The sequence below is a fragment of the Daphnia carinata genome, chromosome 4, assembly GCF_022539665.2.
Source record: "Daphnia carinata strain CSIRO-1 chromosome 4, CSIRO_AGI_Dcar_HiC_V3, whole genome shotgun sequence".
Lineage (NCBI taxonomy): Eukaryota > Metazoa > Arthropoda > Branchiopoda > Diplostraca > Daphniidae > Daphnia > Daphnia carinata.
Window position 1 is genome coordinate 6,776,265 of NC_081334.1, and position 11,742 is coordinate 6,788,006.

The following is an 11,742-nucleotide window of genomic DNA, read 5'->3' on the forward strand; positions in this document are numbered from 1 at the left end:
ATGCGTAAGCATAGACAATGACAGCAGACGTGGGCTGGATTAAATCCCCGCTATTTAGCATAGGAAATCCTCGTTTCCTTCCGGCATTTTTTTGGGGGGCCCGTATTCCGTAGATTGTTACCATACTGCACTAAACCCAATGCAAATACACGCTCCTATAAATATTTATAGGGGGAAGGCAGCAAAGGAATGAATTACCAAACAGGAAATTCTTATCAATTTCAAGGGATTTACTGATAAATGGCGATTAGGCAATTACTTCAATGAAAAAGCCGCAAGAAATTCTAATCACGTCTCTCAATTACCCTCCTCACAAAAAATAATAATCTAAAGATAGCTTTCTGTGTGAGAGATAGAATAAAGAAAACGAAAGACGTCAATGATTCGCGTGCATCAGCCAACTTTGCAATTGCGCATCTAGCAAACTAGAGATTAGCAGCAGAAGCGGTCGGGGACGCTATTGTTTTGCTAGCGGCGCCCCACTGCTTCATTTGATATTTACTCGATTACTCACCCAATAATAATAAAAAAAACTATAAACATACACACATTATACAATTGGATAGCGAAAAGACGATGACGCGACACTGCCTTGTCGCGTGTACAAACACACACAAAACAGAACAAGTTGGATCGTCTGACCATTGGGGCTGATGGATATGGTTACATCGAGAAGCTTCCTACCTTGTGTTTACATAGAATGCGGTGGAGGGAGTACACACACGCACGTATTGCTCATACGGTTCCACAGAAGAAGAAGCAGACGAACACGATTTGATTGCGAGACGGTATACGATGCATCCATCAGCACAATTGGATGTGTACCGGCGGCAGCAAGGGGCGTCATGGGCTTCCATCATCAGCCGCAGCGGCTCTGTGTCTGTGTGTAAGCGGCTGATGTTTTCGTTCTAACAATACAGCACTGATTGCACTCGCCCGATTGTTGTGGACCATGAACCTTTCCATATGCACCTTGACTCAAAAGAAAAACTGTTTTTTAGCCAACGTATTTATTGATAGTAAAGCACAGTAGTATCTCTACCTTTAAAGCATAACAATCAACTGTCGTGTGTGTGTGTGTTCGAGAAACTCGTGCGTAATGGATGCTCGGCTTCCCCAGTAACAGACGTCTATTTACCTGGTCATGTTGCTAAAGCCAAAGAGTTGGATTGCTCTTGTTGCAAACAATAAAATGTGAGTCACGATGTACGTGGCAGTGCGTCTGCTATACGAATCTTCGTCTTCTGCTTGTTTCGCTATTAGCTCGTCCACGGTTGCCGCTTCCCATCTGGAAGAGATGAGCAGCACGATTTTTTTAAACAACATCTCTCATCACCTACCAACTCGTCGTCTATTAGATTAGATCTCATCTATTATTTCTTGAAAAAAAAAAATTTCAAATAGATTCGTTTCGATTTTGACTTCTATTTAAAAAGAAATTCGGATAAGGCATCAGCACGACATTATCTGTAGCTTTTTATTAGATAAACGAAGTTGACGAGGATGTATCAATAGCTACCATAATTTTGTTGGGGTAAAATCCCACGACTGTGGTGTAATCTTTTTGTTCAGTGATGACATGGCTATAAAATATCAAAATACGATGTGTACGTTGCCCTTACATGGATCCACACCTGTAGCCATTGACGACGTCTAGACTGTACAGGGCCCACTGGAAAGAAAAAAAAAACGGGGATACGGTCGGCAAATCTCACACAGCTCTGGGGGAAATTGTTGCATAAAATACGAATACAAATTATATATTGTTGCGCAGGTAGGCAACCCAAATTTGGCTGGTGGCATTCATACAACCAGCTAGGTGTACTTGATCAAATCAAATGAAACACACAACATTTTTAACAAATTGTTCAAACAAGAGAAAAGACACAATGACGTACTCAAATGACTCGATGCATTAAAAAGGGGAATTCTATGACGTCACAATGAATGGAAATCACGGGTGTGTGGGCGCAACGGTGACGGAGCGGAGTATATCATATTTACAAAAAATTTTTCAACCGCTCGATGTGGCGTGCGGTGCTTTCTCATTTAGCACGACCACGCAAAAGAAATGCCTTTCGGCTTGCGCCCGCTCTGACCGCTTCATCCCGTATCACGAACCTATCCTTGGACCACACCAAATCTATCACATACGGTCGTGAGAGCGTCCCACAGACACGCATAAGTTATTTTTAAAAAAGTGCACCCAAATGAAAAGGATACATGTCGAGCCTCCCCCCCCCCCCCCGTCCGTCCTTATACGTGCTTTCGTTTAGCGTGTCGATGACGATGGAATTCCCCCACCAGCCGGCGGCCGTACAGGGAATTCCCGAGTACCGACATCGCCGACTCCCGCGGCCGCCGCCACAATTAAGTCGTCGTTAAACGCAGTACCAAGAAAAAAGAAGAAAAAAAGGAATTTGAATATTAAAAAAAAAAAAAAGAAAAGAGAGAGAAGCCTATAAATACAGTGGTCGGTGAAAAGTGGCTCGAGGACATTCGTGTCCCTGTTTTGATCCATGGAAATAGATTAGAATAAATTTTTTTTTTTTTTTTTTTTGCTGTAATCTTTTCAATGTTATCTGATGTAGAGAAGATAAGCTTCAAACAATTTAAAAAGCGTGGGTTTATGTAGGGTAGTATAAGAGCGAATAGTTACGAAAAAAGAAAATTCAATAGAAAAATAATAGCCACCGTTGTTGAGTTTAAATGACGTTAGTTGGATTGCATCTGGCTGATGTCAGAGCTCGACAAACGCCAACGATACGTGACGTCATCACTGTCACTTTGTCTTGGTGTGACCTCATTTATAATTTTTCTTTCTTCTTCTTCCTACACCCCCCTTTTTATTTTGTCCCCCCCCCCCACAGCCGCCATATTTTTAACGTCTACACGACACGGTCGTGAGTTCCGCAATGGAAACCGCTTTTTCACTTTGCATCAAGAGATGACAATAAAAAAGAGAACGAAAGAGAGAGAAAACAACAATGTAAATATGTTTCGTTTGGTCCGGACTAGAAAGATGGTCTGTATCAATGACATAGTGTAAAGTACACCTGGCCATCAAAGTTCATTGGAATGATTCAGTGTCAAAACAATTGAAACGATCGCCACAATGGGGAATTACGTAGGCAGACACATAGAAAGAAAATACCCATAGTTCGATAAGCGATAATTGAACTTTGATTAGAGCAAAAAACAGCCCGTGACTGTAGGCGACATGTTGCGACTCGGTGCGACTGTCAAATGCAGCAAACAGCGTCAATCGTTTTGCTGTGTGATAAAAGATTAAGATGTTGTTCAATTATTTTTTGCGTCGAGACATAATCGGAGAAATTGATGTTCCAAAACAACAACAAAAAAAAAAAAAACGCACAGCCATGATGATGAGATTGGTGCCGGCGGCAAATCGATGGCGGATGTCCGGCTCGTGTTTTTACCTTCTTTTCTTTCACGTATTTTTTTTTTCACCCACGATATTATTTTCAAAAGAAAGTGCAACGTTCCGTTAAATCAGGTGATTTTAAATGTCAAAGTGGATAAGACTATCTTATTTATTCTATCGAATTGAAGCATAAGAAGGTGTTCAAATTTTGTTGTTTTATTATTGAAGAAATTCGTGAGCACGATCCAGTCAGGTGAGATGTCAATCTTTGACGCAACACTGTCACGCGATTCATTAACATTTCATCACGTCCGCCGTATCCGAAGAATTCGTCTAACCATAATCAGACCAGGTGAACGATTAGCACTACACTAATACAAGACGATGCCGCGGGACCACGCGGAACTGACTCCATTTCACCACAAATATGGGCGGTGTTTTTTTGTTTAAAGAAAAAAGAGAGTCGGACGGAAAGCTATTGATGACGTCACTTAAATCGCTTTAAATATATATAGTAGGTGTACACGACCGAGGGTAGCTATCCTATGATTATCAAGAACATTCATTACAATCAGTTTTGGGGGATTTTCCCAGTCCGCTTTCCTTTTTAAAGCGAAGCTTTAACCAATTTTTTTTTCTTTTGTTTTTATTGATTTAAAAATATTTTTTTTTAAAGAGAAAAGAACGGTACTGGATCCGGATATATTAAACAGTAGCGGATGACACAGAGAGAGAGAGAAATATAATTAAAAAAAGACGATAGGTTCTGTTCTGATACAAGCAGGGCATCCTTTCAAATACCCTTTTTATTATGGAGCTATTGTATGTGTCATGGTTAATAAGCTATGTATTATACATAGCACTTGATCCGGTTTACCAGGTTGTTGTTGCTAACAGAATAAGTAAGCAGCCGAAAAATATTACGAGCTTGTCTTTCTGTGCGCTTCTTGCAAAGGCTCCTTGTTGAATATACATCTGTTTGAAGGGCAGGATCAAAAACGAAATGCAAAGAGACACTCCGCAGAGATGGTGAAACAAGTTTTTTTGCGTGGCACGACTGCCATAACCGCAACGAATTCATTGTCTTGGTCAGAAAAAAATAAAATAAAAGGGTGCCGTGTCCCGGTGAGAAACTCTTCATTCCCGGAGCTCTTTCGGGAATCCCGTCTTTTTTTATTCTTTTTATTTTTTTTTTCAATTGCTCCCCCCTTTTTCTTTAACGAGTGGCTGCTGGTCATTTCTTTTTCTTTAAATTTTTCACGCTTATTAAGAGAAAAAGGATTTTCCAAAGTTTCACGATCTGAGGCATTTCTTTACGCCCTTCGTGTAGGTGCACTTCTTATTTAATAAGACGTTAATGAAAAAGACAAGAAATGCGATTTAAAGGACATGAAACATTTCGTGTATGTCAGCAGGGTTTCATATAATATCACACATCCAGACACAACCGGTTGGTGAATATCAAGGGCGCTTTTTAAAAAAAATTCTTATTTACAAAGGTAGTACAAAAACTTACAAGAAAATACAAAAACATTTCTTTTTTCGATAAAAGGTTAATTTTTTTTTGTTTTTTTTTCTTTTGAAATTGTTTTTTTTTTTCTGATAAAAAGAAAATGTATGTACACAGATAGAGGATTTTAACAATTCAAAAGTTTTTTCGATTTTTTTTGTTTGTTCCAAAATAACGAAGTTTAAAAAAATGCATTTGTTCGGAGATAGTTTTAGTTTGATGGGACAGACATTAGTCATCACATAATTAGATACAGATCATTGGCGGTTGTATCCAACAGTGGTGGTGGTAATTGAGACACACACAGAGGGATATTTTAAGATGGAACAAAAAATGGTTAAAGAAAAGTTACAAAGAGCCAATAATTTAGAACAGCCTTGATTGGTTCATACAAAAATATGCTTTTCATTCGTCTACACTGTGTACTGAAAAAGAAAAAAAAAATATCGCAAAACATTTTTCCCTTATCTTACTGGTTTTTTTGTTGTCCCAATAAAAGGTTAAGAAAATTATCGTCTTCCCCTCAGGACATAAATTCAGATAATACAACAAAACTATTGGCTTTGGAAGAGGTCAAATATACACGACTCCATCATTTTACAGAACAAAAATGAAAAAAAAATACACGACTAGTCTTGCTTTTTCTTTTCTCCTGCACTGCTCTAGGGTAGCAGTCACTACACAACGTGAGCGTGTGTACACGCTCGAAATATTGGTGACGCAATCATAGCCTGAGAGAGACTTTTGGATGAGGGGCGAAAAATAGAGCTTGCCAAAATAAATAGCGACATCATTCTTTTCGTTTTGCTTAAGTGCTCTAGCGAAATAGTTTTTTGATAAAATTTTCTTTTCAGCTTGGAATTTCTTTTTTAAAACATAGTCACGCAGTTACCTAATAAATAATTAAGAAAAAAACAAAGAGAGGAGGGGGGGGAGGAATTTCAAGCACAGGCGCATTCTCTAACAATGGCGCCTTCCCATTTGGTTGTCGTCAACTGAGCTGGATTGTCTTGATCGTAGTGGACGACCTGAACGCTGTCCAACTTGCTTGGCGTGCAACACAGTTTGGGTACGAGCCGCTTGTTGATGGTGTGCAAGTAACCCTGGAACAGGGCGTGGTTGCTGGCTGGGTTGCTGGCGTGCTGATGGTGCCCGTGCGCAGTGAACTGGGCGTAATGACAATCGCCTTTGCACATGAAGATGTCGATCTCGCTCGGCTCCAGGATCCAATCGAAACCGGGCAATTGGCGAAAGTTGATCTTCAACGAATGCGGGCAGCATTTCTTGCTTTTCTTCGAACTGCTGGAACAGTCACTTCCGCTGGATTTACCACTAGCCCTGACGCCCTTCTTGCTGGCCGAGAATTGGCCAAGCAGAATGTCCTTGGGTTGTTGAGGTAATCGATTCTTGCTGCTCATGTTGTTGTTCTTGCTGTTGTTGCTGCTCTTCGTATTCTTCTTGCCAGCGTGGCGTTTGATTCGATTCGATGCCCTCGATGAGACGGTCAAGCGCAGCTGTGCGCTAAGGCGCCAGCGCCGAAGCCAATGACAATCACGACCGTGACACGCGACGCTGACCGTCAAAACGTGATCGTCGTTGTCCAACTGGTTTAACCAATCGTCCAACAGTTGCCCGCCGTCTTTCAGGTCGGGTTTGATGCTGTTGTTGTAGTAGACATCATCGAAATCTTCCGGTCGGATCACTACGACGTGTCGGCTGTTGCTGTGGCCATCGGATTCGATGCGGACGTGCAAACTGTACGACCTGAGACTGCGTAACGGATTCTTCATTAGAGAATCGGACGAGTGAGATCGATCAGACAACCAGCGCAATTCCAGCGGATGAGAAGATTCCGCTTGCCATCGATTGTTTTCGTCGCTCGAACGCGGAGCCCGGAAACGCAATTTCCAAGCGACTCCGCGTGACCCAACGTGACGCCGGCCAGCCCCGACATCTCCTGTCATAAAACAAATCGATATCGATTAAAGACATGACACTCTCGCCATCGATATCATCAATTTTTTTAAAAAACATCGGGTGTTTAGACGTACGATGATTGAGGATGACCGTCTCACGGTGCGGCTCTTCTTCGTCTTCGGGATTGGCGGCAAATTGGCGGTACTCGTCCACGTCGTCTTCGCCAAAGTTGTTCAGCAACTGTTGACGTTGTCGATCGTATTCATCGCGCGTTATGTTTACCTGCGCATCAAAATCAAGCGGCTTGATTAAGAATTTATTGCTCGCAATCACGACACACGGTAATTCACGTTGTTTAAATTGTACACAAGCTCTACAGATGATCCAAACGTGATCAACAAGTTTAGGAAACGTGCGGAATGTCGCACGGTTCCATAAAGATAAGAAATGCCAGCAACAGAGCGCAATGCTTTGCATTTGTTTATGCTCTGTATTTATTTTGTTTTTTACAAAAAAATCAACACGACCCTTAAAAATTTTAGCTTGAAGCACGGAAGGCCGGCGATAACATTTCTTTCCAATGACTCTGAATATTTAGTACCACGGTCATTTTTTTTTTTTTCGTGTACAACTTCCTTTCGCAAAAAAACATTTCCGGGAAACCCCGAAAAAGGCGAGTCCACCAGTCAAACAATTTTCATTTCGTCTGCTAGATTTTAAGGTAAACAAAAAATAATAATTACCTTGGAGAGGTCAGGTACTTTCGTGAGTCCCAATTCACGCAAGAGAATTTGCTGGAACTCTCTGAGACCCTCGTCGGTTGGGAAGTAGAAACGATCAATGTCCAGTTGGTCGGCTGTCGTCGCTTCCGCATCAGCGTGTTCATCCGGACTGACGAGCTGATGTCCTTTATTACTGGGCCGGCTGTTCTGATGATGATGTCGGATTGTGTAAGCGGCACAGCCGGAGCAAACGACACCCCACACAACAATGACGATGACAGCACTGGGCAACAAAGCCAAACCGGCCCGCTGATTTTGATGTATGTGACAGTGATTGGCCATTCCATTAACCGTCAAATCTCCTCCTAACTAAATTTTTTGTTTGTTGGTTTTTCTTTTAAATAATTTAATGAAGTCTTTAAAACGTGTTTGGGCAACAAACAATTCAATCCATCCACACGGAAAAAGTTTGAAGCGCACACTCGATGATTCCTTGTTGTTTTGATTTTCTCTATAGACACACTAGGGAGATCGTCCCGTTCGTGAACGCGGCTAGAAAAACAAGTTGATCGTGCAAGCCGAAACTAGCGTGTGCGACAGGTGAAGCGGTGAAGAATCGACTGAGTCTCGGAGTAGCAGCACCTTGCCTTTTAAAATTCGGTGTGTGTGTGCGTGCGTGCGTGTGGATACTCTCACTCTCTCGTTCGCCTTGGACCGTCACGACTGAGAAAGAAGGAGGGGCTTGGACGTCCAACGCCTTACATGAAACTCCTCCTGCCAAGCGGTTGATAAAAAAAAAAGAAATCAAAAAAAGAATAATTGAAAAAGAAAACTTAGGTCAGTTCGTTAACAGGTATCGCATAGAACAACTAGTGTCCATGGATCGCGAATGCGTGTTACACATCACGGAACTTTCCAATTAGTCTAATTAATGAGCAATTTATATAATTACTGTTACGTTATTTCGTGATAACTGTGGACACCCCAGCAAAAGCAACCTCCGCATAGTGACATTGCAGAAATCAGGTTGCCTCATCGGTGAATCATAGCCTTATTATAAATGCATCCATCATTTTTGTAAAAAAAAATCAAAAGCTGCTTTTTAGAGCCATTTCCTCGTAATTCACTTGTTGCGTAAGGGCTAACGAAAGACACGGGCTGTTGGAACGATGTTTCAAGTACTCGCTGAAGCGTTGGATAACTCGCCCCACCGCAAACCTTTTATGTACCTGATGTTTATGCTATATAAGCATAGGTAAACTAGGACCGATTGGAATGAGATGTTAAAAGGCAAGGTGAAGACAATCTACTTTACATTTTATCTTATTATTTTTTTTTGTTGTTGTCCCTTCCTATTGTCTTTCTACGGAATTTGACGTATTTGGAAAGCCAAAAATTTGAGGAGAAAAAAAAAGATAAAGAAAACCTGAATGTAAAAAAAAAAAGGTTGCAGAAATTTGGATTGAACAAATTCGAATGGGATTTAGCAGAGACAACGCATTGGACTGACGCCGTTGGAGTTCGAGGACATAACTAGTCCTAGCAACATTCTTGTAAGGAAAACCAAGTATCTATTCGTATAACTTGGCCTCTGGTCATTACATAATTTGTCAGATGACTGGACGTGAAAGCCAGAACTAAAAAAAAAAACACAAGAAAAAATGGGAGAAAATTGTTGGATTCATCGCTGTTGAATAAACACGTTGTCTCCATTTTTGCAGCACTAGCAATTCAGAAGCCGGATCAAACATATCCAAAACAAGAAAATTGAATGTTTTCTATGCATTTTTTTCGTCCTGTCATCGTTTTGTTTCTACAAACGTCAGTAAAGGATTCCCCGTTTACGCGCCCCATCCATTCACGAAAGCGCACAAATGTTGACAGGTAGACCCATCCAATTATGCGCTTTCACTTTGCGTTCTTTTAGGGGCCATTCATCACGCACGAATAAGGGCAAAGAATCTGTTGAAGATTGCCCACTATTTGCTAAACAATATAGCATCATTGAAAAAAAAAAACTGTTTCAGTTGGCTACACGAATAACATAGCCCAAGTTCTTGTGGGGAAAGGGGGAAGCCCCGCGCTCCTCCGCAATTATTTCATGTTTAATGACTTGTTCTTCGAAGAGGAAAAGTTCAAACTCGAAGTAAATTGACCATGGCAAAACTTTTGTGCCAAACAAGGCGACTTCACAACAAAACTGCCCTCAGGTACATAATGTGAGGCGGAAAATTCTTTGTTGTTTTTCTTGATGTCTGCGTGTGTCGTTAGATCAGCAAAGACATACAAATAGAGCGCGAAAGATGCATCCGGATTCCGGAAGAAACACACGATCAACACAGCAACGGATGTATTTCTCCTTTCTTTTTGCCCAACAACAAGCGCGCTTGCGTAAGCAAACTGTTACCAACTCAAAGAGGAAGGCTCAATAAAAAGTCGTCACGTAACGCAACTCGTTTCTGCGACCGCTCTGCTCAATTCAAACATTAAAAAAAAATAAATAACCGGTTGATTGCTCTCAATAGGAAGCCCGAAAAGGTGGGTTGCATACGCTTATGCAAACTGGATGAACGTAAATGGGCATATTCTTTTTTACCTTAAAGAGAGATGAAGAAGAAATTCTTGTACGGCCAGGAAATGTCTTGTCGGCACGTGGTGTATACGCTAATGGGGCACACGAGCATTGCGGATTATCGGTCCAAATTACCACGACAACCAGCTAAAGTGTACAGAGGGATAGCTTTTTGGCTGTATCCAAAAAGAACTAGAGGAAACGAAAGAAAATTTCCACGAATCGTCGCCATCAAATCCGCTCCACACTCCGCCAATGATGGGAGGGATTTCCTTCCGTCAAACTTCTTCCGGTTGGATTTCTAATTGGACACGATTGGGAACCTAGGCGATTTTTATCACATCCGGAGAAAAATGGCAATGATTTCAATTGTTTTCACGAGAAAAACGAATTTAGAAAAGATTCTTACAAATGAAAATGATGAAAAACGTCTAAGGCAATTGTGTTTGCTGTGTTTACGCTGTCGTTGAAAAAAAAAATGATAATACAAGTGTTTTTCGGTCTAGTGGATGAAGTGTATAAAGAAAAAGAAAAATGCACATTTTATTGAACCAACTTGTTGGCGACTGTCATTTCACTTTGTCATGATAACTGGCTTCAGCATCAACAACCACTCCATTCCGTGTTTACCTACGTAGTACACAAAGGACCGGCTATTTTCAGCCCGGAAACGTCCAGCAATAAAAACAAAGACAAATACAGAATTGTTTTTTTGTTTTTTCCTTTAATATGCAAAATAGGTGAATCCCCTAGTAGTTATTTCTAGTGTTTTGTACATCCCAAAACCAACACACACGAAAATCCTTATTTTGTTTGCTTTCACATCGATGCAATTGCACGTAGACGCTGGGTTGTTTTTTTATGTGTACGTAAAGCTTTTTGTGCACGGACAAAAACAGGCTGTGTGCACACACGTCGATGATGCTATTTAGTGTCAACCTTGGAGGTGTGTCAGATAAGTAAACCTTCGGTAGATCGTAAATTCGTCTTGCCAACGATGGGCGAATCCGGTTTAGCCTTAATTGCATCCGCCTATGGTATTTCATCAGCTTCCGTAAGAAAACGACACCTGCAATCGCAAAGATTAGACGAGTGCCAAAGGTCAGGGTGAGTCCAAGAAAAGACAACACAACATACGTCCAAATTGCCTTCCTCAATTTCTCATTGTTGGAAGTTGTCCAGTCGATTTTTTTGGTCGTCGGGGATGGGGAGGATTGGTTTTCTAAGTATGCAAAATAACAATCTGGAACGACATGAACTGATCCAGTCGTATACCATGGGGGTAGGATAAATGTCGTAGGACTGACAGATTGTCACACGATATACTGATGCTAATAAAAAAAAAAAAAGAAACACGTTTATATGAAGTGGAAAATAATGGCAAGAAATATAATCTTCCAATGTAGATTGATGAATAGATTGACCCCCCCCCCCAAAAAAATCACATCCAACCGCAAGTATGCCGAAATATGAGCAGATGAACGATGACACACAAAAAAAACGGAAGTCAAGGGAAAAAAACAACCTAGAAGAAAAAAAAAAAAAAAAAAAAAATGAAAGAAGAATCATTTATCAGTTAGTGCAGCGAAGGGTAAAGTGACAAAAAGAAAAACTACAAACATTGAAAGACGAGACG

The 11,742-nt window shown here is 40.9% G+C and overlaps 1 protein-coding gene across 1 annotated transcript; it reads right to left on the reverse strand.

Annotated features, from left to right (window-relative positions):
- Positions 1–5,059: 5,059 nt before the first annotated feature.
- LOC130687332 (dorsalin-1-like) lies at positions 5,060–8,133 on the reverse strand. The gene is made up of 3 exons (XM_057510478.2): positions 7,556–8,133; positions 6,947–7,094; positions 5,060–6,852 (listed from the first exon to the last, which is right to left on the reverse strand). The coding sequence occupies exons 1-3, from the start codon at positions 7,874–7,876 to the stop codon at positions 5,837–5,839; spliced, it is 1,485 nt and encodes a 494-aa protein (XP_057366461.1). The 5' UTR covers positions 7,877–8,133; the 3' UTR covers positions 5,060–5,836.
- Between the last annotated feature and the right edge of the window lie 3,609 nt (positions 8,134–11,742).